The sequence below is a fragment of the Mustela erminea genome, chromosome 7 (genome assembly GCF_009829155.1).
Source record: "Mustela erminea isolate mMusErm1 chromosome 7, mMusErm1.Pri, whole genome shotgun sequence".
NCBI lineage: Eukaryota > Metazoa > Chordata > Mammalia > Carnivora > Mustelidae > Mustela > Mustela erminea.
The window spans coordinates 38,524,928-38,544,686 of record NC_045620.1 but is presented as its reverse complement, the minus strand read 5'-3'; the positions used below and the strand labels follow the sequence as shown (position 1 = coordinate 38,544,686).

At 36.7% G+C, this 19,759-nt stretch overlaps 1 protein-coding gene across 9 annotated transcripts in view; it reads left to right on the top strand.

Moving 5' to 3' along the window:
* TASP1 (taspase 1) overlaps nucleotides 1-19,759 on the top strand; it is a 264,514-nt gene that overhangs the window by 101,277 nt on the left and 143,478 nt on the right. For 8 of the 9 annotated variants that reach the window (XR_004287593.1, XR_004287595.1, XR_004287592.1 and 5 more), the window contains 2 exons: nucleotides 8,817-8,936; nucleotides 14,225-14,303. Coding sequence is in view for 3 of the 9 variants with exons in the window: in XM_032351428.1 (XP_032207319.1) it covers nucleotides 8,817-8,936; nucleotides 14,225-14,303 (199 nt within the window). In the remaining 6 variants the exon portion in view is untranslated. The remainder of the gene's footprint in view (nucleotides 1-8,816; nucleotides 8,937-14,224; nucleotides 14,304-19,759) is intronic. The other variant, XR_004287596.1, reaches the window with a different exon arrangement.

Sequence of the window (19,759 nt, the reverse complement as noted above, 5' to 3'; positions counted from 1 at the left end):
TATAATTTGGGTCTTCTGTTTCTTACTGGTAGTTGAAAGAAATGTATTGAAATATCTCATTATGAGTATGGTTTGTTGCTTTCTCCTTGTTGGTGTGCTTTTGCTTTATATACATTTGAGCTATTCTTATTTGGTATATGCAAATTTCGAATTACTCTCTCTCTCTCTCTCTATCTGGTGTTAAACTTCCAGCATTTATCATGTAGAGATTTTATCTCTATTAATAACTTTTGTCTTAACACTTAATTTGCTCAACATTAATATAGTTACATTGTTTGGACTGGTACCTGCTTGGCATATCACTTTTCCCTCCATCCTTTTACTTTCAACTTTTCCATATCCTTATGCTTTAGGTATATCTCTGAAGAATAGCATACAGCCATATTTCAAAATCTGACCTGACATTCTAATAACATGTTATTATTTTTAAAGACAATATTAGTTTCGATTTACATGCTGTTTTGCCATTTTATTTGCTTCCTTTCATGCCTGATTATCCTTCTTGGATTATTGTCTTAAGTCTGTTTGAGCTGCTTTAACAACATACCATAGACTGGGTGGCTTATAAACAACAGAAATTTGTTTCTCACAGTTCTGGAGTCAGGGAAGTCCAGCATCGAAACCCAGGCAGTTGAGAGCTTGCTTCCTGGATGGCCATCTTTGTGCTATAACCTCATATGGCAGAAGGGGTAGGGGAGCTTCTTGGGTGTCTCTAGAAGGGCATTAATCCCATTCATAAGGGCTCTGCCATCTTTCAGTGCCCCCACCTCCTAGTAGCATCACATTGGCAGCTAGAATTTCAACATGTGAATTTTGGAAGGATACAAACATTCACAACAACAAGAAAATTTTTATTTCATTTTATTTATTTAATTAACAAATGTCTGTTGAAATCTATGTTGCAGACGTTTGGGATTCATCAGTGAACAAAAAGATTTGTACCCACGCTGAGTGTACTTTCTAAGAGACTGAGTTGTTGAGAGGCAAGATTTGTTTATTTTCATCTTTTTCTTAAGAATTAGGGAATAACCAGTGTTGACCTCACAGTAAGTGTCAGACAGGGAAGGACACAGACATTCAAATCGTAGCAATTATTTTCCTCTTTTTGAAGTATGTAATTTACTTGCTTATTCATGCATCCATTCAACAAATCTTTATTGATTGCCTAAGAGATGTGAAGTGCTTTTCTCAGTGCTTAGCAAATGGCAGTGAATAAACCATAGAAAGAGTGCCGCCTTTTGTGGAGCTTCTAGTCTTGAGGGGGAGGTTGGCAATTTAAGTCATGCAAAAATCAACTGTGCAGTTTAGGAGATGTTGAGATGTTATAGAAAAAAAATAAAGTTTAGCCCAGAAAGGGAGATTAGGTCTGCTTATGAGTAGATGGTAGGGGAGGACATAGAGGTTAGGTTGTAGTAAAAGGAATGGTCCTTCAGGCGTTCGTTAAGTGCAGGTCGCTTGGTGGTAGACTCACTTTACTTACTGATTTAAAAATGCCTTTATTTTATTTTTGTTCCTAAAAGATAATCTCGTTGGGCACCTGCTTCTAGGTTTATAGTTACTTTTCTCTGAGTAGCTTGAAGATATACCACAGTCTTCTGGCTTTTGTTGGGCTTCTGGCAGTTCTGTCATTCTATTGTGGGTGATCTTTTATTTCTAGCTGGCTCCTTTCCTTTCTCTGTGGCTTCTGGGAGATCTGGATTCTTATATCTCATCAGTTCTGGGAAATTTTAGCCTTTTCTCTTTCATTATTTTCTCTTCTTTATTCTGCCTGTTCCTTCCAGTTGGACATATGTTAGACTTTCTCTCACCCATACTTTTTTTTCCATCTCTTTCATATTTTACTACTTAACAGTTACTAAACAGTTGTAATCAACTGTGTATTAAGTGTTATATAAATATAAATGTATTATAGTATTAGGACAGAAATAGAAAATTTGTTCATGACTTGACGTTTTGAATTCTTCATTGTGTACTTTTAGATAAATGCATCAGCTATTGATTTTTTTAGAGGTAAAGCTTATGTGTGGTGCAATGCTTATATCTTACGTATATAATTTGATGAATTTCGACATGCATAAAGCCATGTAGTCCATACCACTATCAAAATATAAAACATTGCCATTACTCCAGAAGGTTTTCTCATGCCCCTTCATAGTCAAGACCCCTGCTAAGACAACCATTTTTCTGATTCTTTTTCACTGCAGAGAAGTTTTACCTTTTCTAAACTTTTGTGTAAATGGGATCATATATTATATAGTCTGTTGTGTCCAGCTTCTTTTACTCAGTGGACACCTAAAAGATTATACATATTGTTGTACATATCACTAGTTCCTTTTTATTGCTTGGACAGTCCTCCCCTGTTGCCTTTATCACAATTTGTGTATGCATTTCCCTCTTGATAGGCATTTGGGTTGTTTCTAGCTTTTGACTGTTGCAGTTAAAAATGCTGTGAACATTTTTGACAAGTCTTTTGTTTTATGTATTTTGATTTCTCTTGGGTAAATATTTAGGGGTTTAATTGCTGCGCGCATGTTTAATTTAAAATTATTTTTAAAAAAATTTTACTTTATTTTTTCAGTGTTCTAGGATTCATAGTTTATGCACCACACCCAGGGCTCCATGCAATACATGCCCTCCTTAATACCTACCACCAGTCTCATCCATCCTTCCACCACCCCCCTTTCCAAAACCCTCAGTTTGTTTCTCAGAGTCCACAGTCTCTCATGCTTTGTCTCCCCCTCCGATTTCCCCCAGTTCACTTTTCCTTTCCTTCTCCTAATGTCCTCCATGTTATTCCTTATGCTCCACAAGTAAGTGAAACCATATGATAATTGATTCTCTCTGCTTGACTTATTTCTCTCAGCATAATCTCCTCTACTCCCATCCATTTTGATACAAAAGTTGGGTATTCATCCTTTCTGATGGAGGCGTAATATTCCGTTTTATATATATGGACCATATCTTCTTTATCCATTCATCTGTTGAAGAGCATCTTGGCTCTTTCCACAGTTTGGCAACTGTAGCTATTGCTGCTATAAACATTGGGGTACATATGGCCCTTCTTTTTACTACATCTGTGTTTTTGGGGTAAATATCCAGTAGTACAATTGCAGGGTCATAGGATAGCTCTATTTTTAATTTCTTAAGGAATCTCCACACTGTTTTTCCAAAGTGGCTGCGCCAACTTGCATTTCCACCAATAGTGTAAGAGGGTTCTCCTTTCTCCACATCCTCTCGAACACTTGTTGTTTACTGTCTTGTTAATTTCGGGCATTCTAACTGGTGTAAGGTGGTATCTCAATGTGGTTTTTATTTGAATCTCCCTGATGGCTAATGATGACAAATATTTTTTCATGTGTCTGGTAGCCATTTGTGTGTCTTCTTTGGAGAATTTAAAATTTTTGATTTAGAATTTAAAAATTGTGATTAATATTTATTCCAGAAAAACAAGAAGCCAAATCAGAACTTTTAAACCAATATTTGTAGTCACTGAGGCTTATTCTCTAAGTATTTTGATCAGATGTATGCAGTTTAATGATCAGGCTAATACTATCTTAAGGACTTTGTCAGACTTATCATTCTTAAATTCCTCAATTTTTATTTTAATTCCAGTATATTTTAGGTTTACTTTCCTTAACCAGTGGTTCATTATAAGTATAAAATAATTTTAATTTAACAGCATATGAATAAGAATAAAAATGATTTAAAGCTGTATGAAACTACCCTTGTGGTTTTTACTCTTCAGATATGTAATAATTTAAGTCATGAGTATGTTCATCTGGTCTCTTCCCTCACTTACATGTGCCCTCTCAACATGCACACTGAGGCTCTTGAACTGCTCCATTTTGAAGCAAACAAACCCATAGTTCATTATTTGAAATATTATTTTAAAAACCAAGATTAAAACCATGGCTTTTTCTACCTCGAATGTTGCAAGCCTCAGAAGACTGTCTAGGTGTTCTGCCATTTGGAAAACATTGTCTTCTGCTGTATTTAAGGGTTTAGAATTTTTAGGTAATCCTTATGGTATGAACTTTAATTAAAGTTGTGTAGTGTAGATATATTAAAGCCCCATAAAAGCATGGTTAACCCACTTCATTTTTATTTTGAGCTAAAAATGTTTCTGTTAACTTTTGTTGAGTGATTTAAGGAATAAATAACAATTTTTTAATAATTTTTTTTTCTGTAGTAGATATGTTTGACTCTAATTTGTGTAGCGTTGCAAAGATATTTAATGCATACTTACTAAGCAAAGAAAATAAGGGATTATTTAAGATTAGACATCTTGACTATAATTAACAGAAACATCATTTATAATACTGGGCATCAGAAGGGTGATTTTCTTTTTTTAATTTAAATTCAATTAGTGAACATATAATACATTATTAGTTTTGGATGTAATGTTCAGTGATTCATTAGTTGTGTATAACACCTGGTGCTCATCATGTCCTGTGCCCTCCTTAATACCCATCACCCAGTTACCCCATTCCCCCACCCACCTTCATTTCCACAACCCTCAGTTTGTTTCCTGGAATCAAGAGTCTCTCATGGTTTGTTTCCCTCTCTGATTTCTTCCCATTCAGTTTTTCTTCCCCAGAAGGGTGATTTTCCTTGGAGAGAGGGAAAGGGTCATTGGGTATTTTCCTTGGTTTCAGCCAAGCCATATACACAAGAGTAGATAATTCTAACTAAATCATGCTTTGTTTACCCATACCTAATATTCTTTTTTTTTTTTTAAATTTTATTTATTTATTTGACAGAGAGATCACAAGCAGGCAGAGAGGCAGGCAGAGAGAGAGGGGGAAGCAGGCTCCCCGCTGAGCAGAGAGCCTGATGCGGGGCTCGATCCCAGGACCCTGAGATCATGACCTGAGCTGAAGGCAGAGGCTCAACCCACGGAGCCACCCAGGCACCCCCATACCTAATATTCTTAATCCTCTAGTGGCCCCACTGTGGGGCTGGTTTTTGGGAGATAGACATGGAGCCAGTCTAGGTCACTGGTAGCTGGAACTAATTCCATGGTTAGAATATTCAAAGACGTAGAGCTCTATTCTGCCATTAATGTACTGTCATGGAGGGTGTAAATCATCTGCTTTTCTCAAGTGGAAGTTCATGCCAATTATAATCTTGCTCATAATCCTAACAAACGTGCATGTTGAAGATTTGGGATCTTTTAAAAAAATGTATTTTTTTTTATTGTATTGGGTTATTTCCACTGAATACCAGTTTCAGGATGCACTTATATGTTTGAGATATTATTCTTGCATTTTAGCTATTTGATACTTGAGTAATTCTGTATAGAAGAAAGGCCAGGTTAATGAGATAGGTAACTGATAGATGATGTCTCTTGGCAGATTTCAGAGTTAGAACACAGATTAGAAGCATAATTTTATGGTGGGAAGTACCTACACTTTGTTTTAAGGGATTTGTTCTTTTTGAAGTAGTTATGTTTTACTTAATTTGATTTTACAGTGATTGTGTAATAGCCATCTCCAGATTAGAGCAGAGAAAAATTAAAACTTTTGACATTAAGCCCAACATGATTACTAGTTTATTGGTGAGTTGAAGAAAGTTTTACTTCCGTGTTTTTCATAATACATGCAATCTCTATGCCAACTTAATATACATGTGTTTATTATAAGGGGAACTATATGATTTATACAGTTGCTTTTTAGTCACTCTTTTATCAAATAAGTATTGGAAATAGCGTGTTTCAGTTGAGGACAATAGGTACATGTGTACCTATGTGGAGCATGTACTTTTAAGTATTTATGGAGTGTAAGAGCATAATAGTAGCTCTATATACTAACAGTCATTGTGTGTTTTTTAACCTTTCTAGGATTTCATTTCTGTACAAATGAGTTCTGTGAAATTATTATGGCTAAAATACCAGTGTTTGTCATTCAGTTAATTTATCTACACTTCATAAAAATGCTTAAATCTTACTTCATCATCCTTAAATTTGCCTTTCAGTATGTGAAATCTATGAACTAGTTCTTGAATATTTATGAAGTAATTCTGATTTTTGCAGGTGTTACAAGCCCCTAGGAATATTTAGCTTAATTTGGAACAGCATTCTGTAGTTTTGCTTGATTTTTCATTCTTAAAAACCAAGTTACAGTAAATCCATCTACATGTAATATTTTTGTTTCTTTCTCTAGTAGTTTGATTAGATAAGAGTCTTTATAGTTTATGATATCCTGATGAAATGCTAAGAAAATTGTTTCATAAGTAATGCATATCATTGTGTATACATTATCTATCCCCTCAGCTAAAATTCTGTTTTACAGAATGCTTGGGATCAGCAGTCACAGTTAATAAAGAACTAATGAAAAATACCCTTTCTTGACTTTATTGTTGTTAAGGAAAGTATCTTATAGTTTCTGTTTATTTGTATGAGAGTTTTCTGTTTCTAAAAGAAACAGAGATATGTATGAGATCAGTACGTTAAGACACTTTACAGTATGTTCATTGTGGTACGATCATGGTGATATGCTGCCAATTGATAGTTGCATGAGGTAGAACTTAAATCTTTTATGTTGACATAATGCTAATGCTGAAGTTTCTCCTTCAGCAGATTTGTGCCCATAAACTTATTTGCCTTAAAATGAGTAGAGCGGATGTTTGGCTGATAATGAATCCCATAGGATGGTATTTTACCTTGTTTCTTAAGGTAGGGTCTGAGGATCAGCAATATCAGCATTGCTGGAGAGGTTGTTAAGTGGAGAGTCTTGACCAGTGCCAGATTAATCTACATTTAACAGGTTCTCAGATGATTTGTGTGTACATTAAACTTTGAGAAGGCCTCCTGTTGAAGACATAAGACCTGGCATCTGAAAAGGAACAGACACATCTCTATTTGAGGTTGCAAGGGTGTAAAGATATAGGAATTATTTCCTAGAATAATGAATGAAATGTTTCCCCTTTAAAGTACATTTCTCTTTAGGGTTCTTCTTCTTTTTTTTTTTCCTGGAATAAAATGCCTAATGCAATTGTTTACTTTTATACTTTTATCTTACCTACCAAAGAAAATAAACTTTACTTCTTCCATAACAAATGAGGAAACCTAGTTACTGTTAAGTCTTCCCTAAGGTAGTGGCAACCTCTGGATTTGCATGAAACTGAGTGTTGAGAAAAGAGATGGAAAACTGAGGCCTTGATATTAGAATGGTCTTGCATGTATCATCACTTGTTTTACTTGTTTCTGTGACACCCTGGATGCAGACATGCTTTATATCCTCCTAACTGAAGATTAAGTATGCCTCCATGTCTGCTGTATGTAAAATCAGTCAGTCAGCCCTTTCCTCAGAGAGTTTACAGTCAGGTTAGCAAGCTATCTTTGAAACTCAGGCAGTCTGCCACCTGCGCAACTGTGGTATTCCTGGATATAGCCTAGACTTCCCCTGGCTGTGGTTAAAAGGGAGAGAGGGAATAAAACACTTACTTCAGTCAGCTGCATGTTTTCTATTAAAGTAAGTAGTGTCCTAGTGTATCAGTATATTTAAGAGGAGTTAGAATCTAGAGCAAAAACCAAAGAAATGTAAATGTCTAGATGTACCTTCTCCTAACAGACTTCATGTAATATTTGTTGAGGCATACTCTACTTCTGGATTTTTAAATTTGCTTGAAGTAAAAAACTTTTGCTTGCACTATTTCAGAACTCCCTTCAATGTTGCTCACCTTCTAAGGTGGCCCTAGGAACTCACTGACTTTTCTGGGGATTGCCTGAGAGTGTCATTTGAAAACTCTTTAGCCAGGGATCCCTCAGTACAAATGAAGTATTGCTCAGCAGTATGGGCAATAAACTACGCAGGAGGAGGACCTGGTCTTGTTGAGCCTGGAGTTGTGCCTGGGCTCTTTTATGCATTTTTGGGGGTGAGGGAGAGGGTTGGAGTCTTGGGTTGTGGGGCATAGTTTAAAAACCAGAACTCTAGAGTGAGAACATTGCAATGACTGTTGTTAACCTAAAGACCTGCAGTAGCCTCCCTTGTTAATATACACAAAGAGAGATTTTTTTTGAAACTTTTTCCCTGTTTTCTGTGATTTTGATTTTTACCCAGAATCATAAGGTTTGTCTGTCTTGCACAGGTGACCCAGAAATCTTTGAGGTAGGAGACAGCTGCTTATAGTCAATAATATATTGGGACTTGGGACAAGATACAGAAATGCAAAGATACCTCCGAGGAATGTACAATTTTCTGCTATATAGTTGGCAAGCATATTATTAATATAGCAGTGGAAGGAGGTGGCCATCAATTTCTCACAAGCAAGGAATTATAAAAGATAATTGTAACATAGTATGCTTCAAGATTGTAACCACCATTCTCTTTATTTATTGTATTAAATATATTATTTTTAGAAATTTATGTACAGTATTTTTAGAAGTACTAGAAATGGCACTTACTGGTTCATTTATGCCATAGATCTTCTCCTCTTACAAATTTTCAATCATGAACTTAATACTGGAGATTAAGGGGACACTGCAATATGCTATTTTATATTAGATTGTGTTTTTTCCTTTTCCCTTAGGAATGCTAGGCTTATTATTAGAGAAAAGCAACAAGACACTTTTTGCTCAGGATCTTTCAGTAGAAAATACATTTTGACTTGAATTTTAGTGGCAACTTGATAATAGATTGGTACTAATATTAATAGATTAATTAATATTAATAGATTAATATTAATAACTTGATAATAGATTAATAGATTAAGAGTTTGCTGAATTATGTCATGATTGTATTGAAAAGTGCTGTGTGGTCATATCAAATTGTGACACTCTGTGCTCACTGAGTGCTCATATCCTGTTCACTCTCTAGGAGAATGACTCAGGCACTTTGGACACAGTGGGCGCTGTAGTGGTGGACCATGAAGGGAACGTTGCTGCTGCTGTCTCCAGTGGAGGCTTGGCCTTGAAACATCCAGGGAGAGTTGGACAGGTAAGTATTACAGGGTTTTTAAACTAGCTTTTCAATTTAAAACACGGAATTTTCTAGCTCACCATTTTTTTAAGCCAGAAAAACGTTTTTTTCATTTGAAAAAAAATTATATTATTGTGATTTTTTAAAACATTTATATAATTCCAGATTCTAAAAAAAACACCTCTCTCATAGAGTTCCTTTTGATCTTTATCGTCAGTAGTACTATGTTTTTTTACTTCCAACAGGCTGAGTATTGGGTATTTAGTAGACATTAAAAAAAAAAAAATGAGTTGATCTTCATTTTCTTTCTTTGCAAATGTCATTCTCTATAGGAGTAAACACTACCTAACTACATTGTTGTTGCTTTTTAGGTAGGAAATGATTTTAGAGTAACATTGTGTATTTCCTCCATTCAAGGAATAGTAAAATTCTGATGCTCTAAATTCCTCTTCTGATAAAGCACTTTAGGTATTTTATAGACTAACAAGTATTTAAGGTCACCAACATATGATGACACCACTCAAGAAATCTTTCTGATTTATGTGTAACTGGCATATTCCCAGTTCACTTGCACATCTTCACCATTCCTCCTCCCCCCATCTCCAAACTTTAGTTCTGTACTGAGAATGATATTTCACAATCCATTTGATCTAGTAAGCTTTCTGAGATAAACCAATTTGGTACATGACTTATGAGCTTAATAAATATTTGTTGAGTGAACTAATGATTCCTGGAGTCTGTTAAAGTAGTTGCAAGCATTATGCTTAAGCTCAGTACTTAGATCTCATGTTACATATAGAGCACTTCTTGGCATTCTCTGTATGTATGCCTTGTCTCTCACATTTGAAAAAGAGTAGGTATCACAGTTGTTTTGAACATGGTGGTTAATGAATGCTTGGAATAGAGTGATCTGATTCGTGGAGGACGTCTTTGCAAATCTCCAAGTGATATTCCCTGATCTGCCTTTTATGGGTATAAGCCTCTTAAAATCCCATGGGGGGATGGGTAGGGAAGAATAATTAATTTTGTGCTACTCTTTGCCTACTGTACAGGGGGATTTATGGGGAATGATTACTCAACATGTGTACAATGCTTTGAACTCATTATAAAAAGCCTTTGTCTGGTCATGGTGTTTTTCCACATTATGAAGCCCCGTGTATTTGTCAAGTTTGGAATAAGAACCAAGCTTGGCATATCAGATTTGGATGCCTGGGTGGAGAAAGAGAGAGAAAAGCCAGCATAGCTGCCTTCGTTGCCTTGCAATTCCCATGACTTTCTCACTGTTTTTTGTTTGTTTTGGTTAGCAGAATAGCCAGCAGCAGAACCAAGGATAGTTCTGGTCTATGTTAGGAGGATATTACATTGAACAATCTTGAAGCCATTCTGCCACTACACATGGGACTGTCCTAGAAAAAGAAATACTTCTGTAAAAATTAAACATATTGATTTGCCCCAATTAGCTAGTGTATGAAGACATAGTTTGTGAGAGATGAAAATCAGGAAAGGGTGTGGTAGGTAAGGGTAAAGGTACTTACCAGGAAAATGCATTTGCTTAATTGGATTATATTGCTTGGATAGAGGAGCTGTAATAAGCCTGGAAATATGAAAGCATCAGTTGACAGTAGGAAACCATTCTTCTTGATGATCAAGAGGGAAGGAAATAAAATATACGAAGTGTTGAAAAAAAAGACTTTTAAAAATATGCTAGAAATAGATGCTTTTAAATACATTTTAAGTGTACAGTGAACTGTTTCAAAGTCTTAGCCTATTAATTACCCTGCTCTAGACATATGATAACTGTTCATATGGTGACATGGCAATTTGAATTAGAATTTATTTACTTGGCTTACCAACAATAGTTAGAATTTACAACTGGGACACAAGAAAGGAATGATCACATCCCACTCTCAACTCAGCCCCACACAAATACGCAGTTGAGTTTAGTGATTAAGAGTGTGAATTTTGGATTCAGATAAACCTTTATTCTAATCTCACCTCTCCCTTATTGTAAACAAATTGTTCAACGTCTTTTTTTTTTTTTTTGGAAGATTTTATTTATTTATTTGACAGACAGAGATCACAAGTAGGCAGAGAGGCAGGCAGAGACACGGAGGGGAAGCAGGCTCCCTGCTGAGCAGAGATCTCGATGTGGGGCTTGATCCCAGGACCCTGGGATCATGACTGGAGCCAAAGACAGAGACTTTAACCCACTGAGCCACCCAGGCACCCCTGTTCAACATCTTTAAGCTCCACTTTCCACAACTGTAAAATGGGTATAGTTACCTTACGAAGTTCTAGAAGATTAAACGACATATTTAAATTGCTTGCCATAGTCCCTCATAATATAGCTATATATTAGCTAGAACTGTCTCTTGCTATGTACAGTAAGTGTGTTCATTCATGTGATCCTACAGAAACATTATAAGGTGGGGGTTTTTGTTATGCTCATTTTATAAAGGAAAAGAAGTTCCAAAAAAGACTAAATAATAATAATAATGATATTTATATGATCTATTTTTACTGAATGTTAATACCTTTGTCAAATGTTGAGGAAGTTTTACTACTAAAAAGAAGAAAGCTTATTTTTATTTTTTAAAGCCCTGCTTAAGATTGTTATTATTATTATTTTTTTAAGATTTGTTTGTTTAGTTTAGAGAGAGCTGGTGGGGGTGGTACAGAAGGGGAGAGAGAGAGAGAGAGAAGCAGACTCTTGGCTGAGCATGGAGCCTGACGTGGGACACAGTCACAATCCTGAGATTATGACCAGAGCCAAAATCAAGAGTTGGATACTTAGCCACCTGTGCCATCTAAGTGCCCCAAGCTTGTGATATTTTATCCAAAGAAGTGATAAGAGAGGGATAGTCTCTGGTTCTTTCTTTTATCTGACCTATCACTGTCTCAGCTCAACTGATTTCAGAAGTTTAAGATGGAAGACAACTTTAGATCATGAAATTGTGGTGAAGTGGCATAAGGGGAATTCGCTTAGAGAGAAGAAACAAAGCATAAGAGTAAGTCTTCTTCTTCTTCTTTTTTTTTTTTTCCTTAAAAAAAGGACCCCTGTAGGTTCCGAAGAGGTGTCCTTATGGCCTTATTTGCTATTTTTGGGTCCAGGCTCCTGGTCAAGATAACTGTGGTGAATGGCAAGGATAGTGGGTTTTCAGTGAAGGCAATGACCAGGTTTTCAGTGAAGGAAGAGTAGGCCCTTCCCCTCAGGTGGCTTATTCTCTGAGGCTTTGGCTCACCTAGGAACTGTCCCAGGTAATACCAGTTGAATGGCTTATTCCACAAGTTTGACAGTTTGGTTCTGAAATCCATGTGCAGAATCCCTTCTATAGGGCTTTCAGTTCCCACTCTGACCCAACAATCTTGTGTATTTTAGAAGCATGGTGTTTTCAAAGGCAATAATAGATTTTTTACTCTTTGCCAAATTGGCAATGTTGTATTGAATTCTTTGTTCTACTTGTAAGGCTATTGCCTGTGACAACTGAGGGCGGCAACTGTGGGTCACATGAGCATGAGAGACTTCATCTCCAATTATCTTGGACATTGGATTATTTCTCAAGGAGAGTGATTAAGGGTGTAGGGTGTGTGTGTGTGCATCTCAAAGTCTTGAGGAACAGTTCACAAATCTAGTATTCTCTTGAGTGAGAAAAGAGTAATCAGGGCACTCAGATAGCTGTTTTAAAAAATTTAGAGGACTTCAGCAGGGAAGGTAAAGTAATTCCAGAGAGTAGAACCAGGATTAGCAGATGAAAGTTATGATAAAGTGGTTGTTCATTAAAGCAATCTAAGAAAGAACTTTAAGCCAAAGGTAAGTGTCCAAAAGGGGAATGTGTTCCCTCACGAAGTATCAAGGTTCTTGGTATGAGAAGTGCCTGGGACATTTCATGAAAATTCCTGCTCTGGATAGAATATTGAAGCAAATGAGTTCTGAAGTCCTTATGAAAAAAAAAGGAATATTGTAGAAAGCTGGTCTGTCTGGTTACCATTCCCATCTTAGCTTCTTTCCCCACTCCTTACAAGTGATCTCTTTGAAAAGAATAGTTACTATTTTATGGGAGTATTTTTTCCTTCATTAGTCAGAAGTCATACTGAAAACTCCATGTATTGTGGCTTGTCGTCGTCATCTTTTTTTCACTCAATAATATTTTTGGAGTTTTTATTAGTTTCTAAAAATCTTTTTGAAAAAGTTGCATTCTTTATTTTGAACTCTCTGCAATGAATACTGCATATTGCTGGGCAAATGTTTAACCATTTCTTTACTGATGGACATCTGTGCTTTCAATTTTCCATTCTTTACCAAACTTGTGGTGGTACATATTCTTGAGCAGACTTCCTTGTATTCTCTATGCTGGCTACCAAAGGGGTTTTCTTCTTCTGCTTCTAACTAAAAACTGGAAAAGTTACCAGTTTCATTTCCCCTCCCATAGGCAGAAAGTCATTGTGGATATTGAAGAGATGAATCCAGACATTCTGGGTGGCATTATTAAAAACAAAATAAGGATGATTGTTATATTCTTTTATAAAACCACAGTAATTTGTGTTATTGGTGGTTTCAGGCATATAAATCTGTTCTACTGCCTCATAAAGTAATTAACTTGAATTGATCTTTTTGGCTCCTTTCTTTATATCTGGGGAATCTAGATTCTTCAGATATAGAATGTAGTTCACAGTGGTGAACATATACTGGGCCCTTTGGTAGTAACTGTTTGCAGTTCCTGCTGTCCACTTTAAGGGAGGCATGGCAGAAGCCCTCCTAAACGGGGTTTTTTAGAGTATGCCAGGAGGACCACCTGCATCCCAGCCCCCCTGCGGCCCTGGTTAATAATGCCAATTCCATGGGCAGCCTCCAGACCACTGAATCAGAATATCTGGGAACCACGTTCCTATCACCAAACTTCTCAAGCATATTTGACATATACCTAGTTTGAGAGCCACTATTTTAAGGCAACCACATGATTTCAAGGAGCCAGAAGAGAGGAATTTGTCTGAACTTGCTGACAAACTATAATTGGGGAAAGGTTGTTCAAGGAAAAAAACTACTGCTGATGAGAGTCTAAAAACTTTCTTTTGCCCTTTTCTGAAAAATTTTAGATTAATACAGTAATTGAAGATACAGTTTAAAATAGTGTTAGAACCATTATTTGGGCAGGTCTTACACAGTCTTGGGTATTATTTCCCAGTTGATATGCATCATTATTAAACCAGGCTTTATTAGATGGGTATAATTTTGTCTTTTGTTGAAAGCAAGTAATTATACATAATATTTCTGAAATACATTGTGTACCTATTTTCTCTTTTCCTAGGCTGCTCTTTATGGATGTGGCTGCTGGGCTGAAAATACTGGAGCTCATAATCCCTACTCTACAGCTGTGAGTACCTCAGGTATTTGCTGCTTTCATGACCATTTTTCATAACTGCTACATTGTAGGTCATTTAATGATTGAAAAGAATATTTTTGTGTAAACATATAGCATGTGCTAAGGCACTGCATAGACTAGAGCATTTATGCGTGAAAGACCTTTGATATGTGGGAGCTTTTAAGGATTGTTTCACAATGTAAGTATCCCAATGTAAACGTTTTGCTAACATTTCATTACAACTCTGGAGTTAACTGTAACAGTTACATTTTTAATGTTTGTTTTTTTTTTTCTCTAGAGATTTAGGATAGTGCCAATTTAGATCACAAAAGATATAAAAGCAACAAAGTATTTCAAAAATTAGGTAATCTCTTGAATAAAATGTTGGGGCAGAAAATATAAGATGTATTTCAAAATGTATGTGTATATGTGTGTGTGTGTGTGTGTGTGTGTGTATGTATATATATATGTGTTTATATGTATATATATATGTATTTATATTTAAACATTTTATTTATTTGAGAGAGAGAGAGAGTTCCATAAGCAGGGGAGGGGCGTAGGGAGAAGGAGAAGCAGACTGAACTACACAGAGAGGCTTGATCCCAGGACCCCAAGATCATGACCTGAGCCGAAGTCAGATGCTTAACCAACTGAGCCACCCAGGCTCTTCAAATTGTGTAATTTATGACATCTACTCCTCTAGCTACACTTTTAATTAAATGCAGGTCCTCTTTTTGTATCTGTGTTAGAAGTTGTTATCATTCATCCTTTTTGATGGCTGAGTAATATTCCATTGTAGATACGTACCACATCTTCTTTATCCATTCATCTGATGAAGGGCATCTTGGCTCCTTCCACAGTTTGGCTGTTGTGGACATTGCTGCCATTTGCATTGACATGGATGGAACTGGAGGGGATTATGCTAAGTAAAATAAGTCCAGCATAGAAAGACAGTTATCATACAGTTTAACTCATATATAGAACTTAAGGAATAGAGCAGAGGACCACAGGGGAAGAGAAGGGGACAAACCATGAGAGACTCTGGACTCTGGGAAATAAACTGAGTGTTACAGAAAGGAGGCTGGGTGAGGGGATGGGGTAACCAGGTGATGGGTATTAAGGAAGGTATGTGTTTGGATAAGCACTGGGTGTTATACGTAACTAATGAATCATTGAACACTACAACAAAAACTTATGATGTACTATATTCTGGCTAATGGAACATAATAAAAAAATAAAAAATTAAAAAATCACATTACTACTAAAAAAATCATTATCATTTAGAAATTGCGTGTGTGTGTGTGTGTGTGTGTGTTTGTGTGTGTGTGTGTGTGTTTTGGGCAGTTAATGGGCAGGATGGTTATCTAGATCCAGGTTTTCTGTGCTTGTGCCAGGTGTACTTGAAGCCTTTTCTCTCAATGTAGCGATATGAGTAGTTGACAAAGTGGTTCATCCCCTTTACTGTGTTGTCTCTCAAGTTACAGACCTAGGACTTTCTCCTTCATGTCATCAGGCTTTATCAGGAGAATAGATATGGCTGCCTTTCCTTCCTTTCTTCAGTTTCTTGACACTTTGGCTTCTGTATGACTCTGCTAACAAACCACCCAATCCAACCCAGCCCTTTTTTCCTGCTTACTTTTGACTCTCAGATCTCTTATTCAGGTGCCTCTCTCCTTTTTATTGTAGCATAGATCCTAAAACTCTCTTGGTTTGTCCTGTTCTTCTGACCTGCTCCATCCTGGCCCTCTTCACAGACTCTTCCCATTGCTACCAACCCCAGGGTTGGGCCTCTTGTGCCTTTTCTTAGTTTCACTTTATGTTTTCTCTTGGTGATTTGGTATTATTACTGTTCTCATGATTTTAGCAGTTGTTTCTTACAGTATTTGCTTCCATGTCTATCTCCTCTGGATTTTTCTCTGGAGGGCCACATGATTTTTTTTTGACTTTCTGTTTGACATATCCCTCTGGGTGTCATCTGTGCATATCAGATTCAGCAGGCTCAATGAAATACCTTATTCATTATTCCCACCCTTTGCCACGAGATTTCTCCTGTGTTCTCTCTCTTTTGTTGCCATCACTATCCTATTCTTTGCTCAGACTTGACCTCTTGGTACCATTTTCATATTTGTTGCTTCTGTCCATTTCCTTGCATCAGTGGAAAAATAATTGTGGACCACTGGCCTATCAGGTGAAGTCCAAACACAAATTAATGTTAAACTTTAACCATACTAATTGTAATTGGCAAAAAATTGATTTTCATTCTTTCAGTTTTGAAGAGATGAGCATAATATAATATGAGTTAGTTTTTTAAATTGAGAGAGAGAGTGTGTGTGAGCAAATGTGGGGGGGATGAGCAGAGGGAGAGGGATAAGCAGACTCCATACTGAGTTTGGAGTCAGACACAAGGCTTGATCACATGACCCTGAGAACACAAACTGAGCCAGGACCAAGAGTCAGATGCTTAACTGACTGAGCCAGCCAGTTGTTCCAATATGAGCTAATTTTTAGTTTAATATTGGTGGCACATGGAAATCTCTGTGCGTGATATTTAGGAATTAGCTTTCGCACATAATTAAGTATGGTTTTATGTCTATAGACAGTTGTGGTATTTGAAAAAACTGAAGTCTAAAATAGATAATTCATTGTTTCATTTTTATTTTCCCAAAGTAGTATTAGTATCATATGTTGTATTGACTTAATTTTTGGTCAGTGTGTTACTCAGTGAGTTGGTTTGTCATCGTTAAGTGTTACTCTCATGTCTAGACATTTGGAAACCTGGATTCTCGTTTAAGCTAAAATCCTGAAAGCTACCTGTCACTTCAGAAAAGAAATTTGATCTCTTTGGGATTTTCCACCTCTCTCCTTTTTAAAATTGGTGATGTAGAAGCTGGAATAGGATCACATTTCATTGATTTGATTATGTTAAGAGTGCAGTGGGTGGGTAAAGCTAAAATTATAAAATTAAGGTCTTTTTCCCTTCCCCTTGCATATTACCTCCTTTGCACATCTTGCATCAACTGAAGATAATTTCACATGACTAAAGATAAATTCAGGTTTCTAGTTCATGACATCCAGTGCAGCTTTTAAACTTGGATTCCCAGTTTGTTATGTTATATTCTTCTGATGTTTAAGGACTAACCATCATCATCCCCCATACCCTGAGGATAATAGAGTAAATCTCCAGTTCCTTCCGTCCCTGGGACTTTGTATGATTGGTTCACCCTTGTTTCTCCTGGGGCTGTTGCTGTAAGGTTGACAACAGAAACACATGGCAGAGTTGGGTGACCAAGTCAGAAGAAAGGTGGTGCAAGGAATTTTGCAATTGTTTGGTCAAAATAAAAAAGACTGGTGCCTTAGGCTGTTGCAGAAAATTTAGAGACCTGGCCTACATTTTAGGTTTATAGTTCTTGGAAGGTAGTAATTGAAAGATGGAGGGAAGATAGTTATGGTCAGGGTAGGGCTCTCCCAAGGCCAGACAGGCAATTTGATCATTAGCCTCAGGGATAAACTCCAGCATCTTGTTCTCATCACTGGGTGGGGAGGAATGAGTGGGGAGTGGGAAAGAGAGTAGTGTGGCAGGAGTGGGCTGTGCAAACTCTGACTAATGTTCTGGCATCATGGAAATTTGTCTAGCTAGGAAGGCAGCAGAGTATATACCTGGGTTCTTGTGCAGACTCTTTCACTCACTGGCTGTGACCTTGGCAAGGGTTATTTGTAAAGCAAGAATATCTACCTTAATATCAGTGAGTACTGAATGAGTTGACATATGGAAGGCAGTTAGCATACTTCTTGGCTCAGAGTAGTCCTTCAGTAATTAATGGTGTGTCATTGAATCTAAGTCACCGTCTTTTATAAGCTACACCATTATTTTAAAAAAATTGGTTGATTCATATTTTTTTATTGTGGTAAGATTACAACATAAAATCTTTTCTTAAAATTTTCACTGTAAAACACAGTATTTTTAACTTTAGATGCAAATCATACAACAGATCCCTTGAACTTTATTCATCTTGCATTACTGAAACTTTATGTGTTTTTGTTTGTTTGTTTTTTAGAGAGGGAGAGGGGGTGAGCAGAGGGAGAAAGAGAGAATTTTCCAGCATGGAGTCTGATGTGGTGCCCAATCTCACAACCCTGAGATCATGACTTGAGCCAAACTCAAGAGTTGGACATTTAACTGACTGAGGCACCCAGGTGCCCTAAAATTTTATGATTTTTTAATATCAACTCCCCATTTCCCCCTTCTCCCAGCCCCTGACAATCACCATTCTACTTTTTGCTTCTATGAGTTTGACTCTTTTAAGTTCCTCATGTAAGTGGAATTATGCAGTATCTGTCCTTCTGTGATTGGCTTACTTTACTTTGCATAGTATCTTTGAAGATTATCCATGTTGTATATGGAGGGATTTCCTCTTTTAAGGCTGAATAACATTCTGTTGTACATGTATACCACATTTTCTTTATCCATTTATCTGTTGGTTAGCATTTAGGTGATATCTACATCTCGGCTATTATGAATAATGATGCAGTGAACATGGAGGTACTGATGTTTCATCAAGATCCTGATTTCAATTCTTTTGGATAGATACCCAGAAGTAGAGTTGTTGGATCATATAATAGTCCTATTTTTAATTTTTTGAGGAACCTGCATACTGTTGCTCGTAGCAGCTGTGCCATTTTACAATCCCATGAACAGTGTACAAGGCTGTGAATATCTTTACAGCTTCACCAGCCTTTTTATCTTTTATCCTTTCAATACTAGCCTTTGTAATGGGTATGAGGTGATGTCTCGTGATTGGAGAAATGTCTATTCAAGTCCTTTGCTGATGTATTAATCTTACTATTTGGTTTTTTGCTATTGAGTTGTAGTTGTAGGAGTTTCTCATATCTTTTGGATGTTAACCCCTTATCAGATATATGGTTTGTAAACATATTCTCCCATTCTTTTTTTTTTTTAAATTAATTAATTAATTTATTTGACACAGAGAGAGAGAGAGATCACAACTAGACAGAGAGGCAGGCAGAGAGAGGGGGAAGCAGGCTCCCTGCTGAGCTGAGAGCCCAATGTGGGACTCAATTCCAGGACTCTGAGATCATGACCTGTGCCGAAGGCAGAGGCTTAACCCACTGAGCCACCCAGGCGCCCCCATATTCTCCCATTCTATAGGCTGCTTTTTCATTTTTTGATTATTTCTTGTGCAGAAACTTTTTAGTTTGATATAGTCCTACTTACCTATTTTTGCTTTTATTGCCTCTATATTTAGTATCTTATCCAGGACTAAAATATACCAATATGATACATATACTAAGGGGGATAAAGACTGCCAGTCATAGTAGGACACACTTTTTTCTCATCTCTCTTAACACATGGTTGTTACTTTACAAGAAAATATAGAATTTGTAGTATTCCTCCAACAAGAAACATTTGCTGCACTGATAACAATGTCATGTACCATTGCTATTTCCATGCCTTCTTATGCT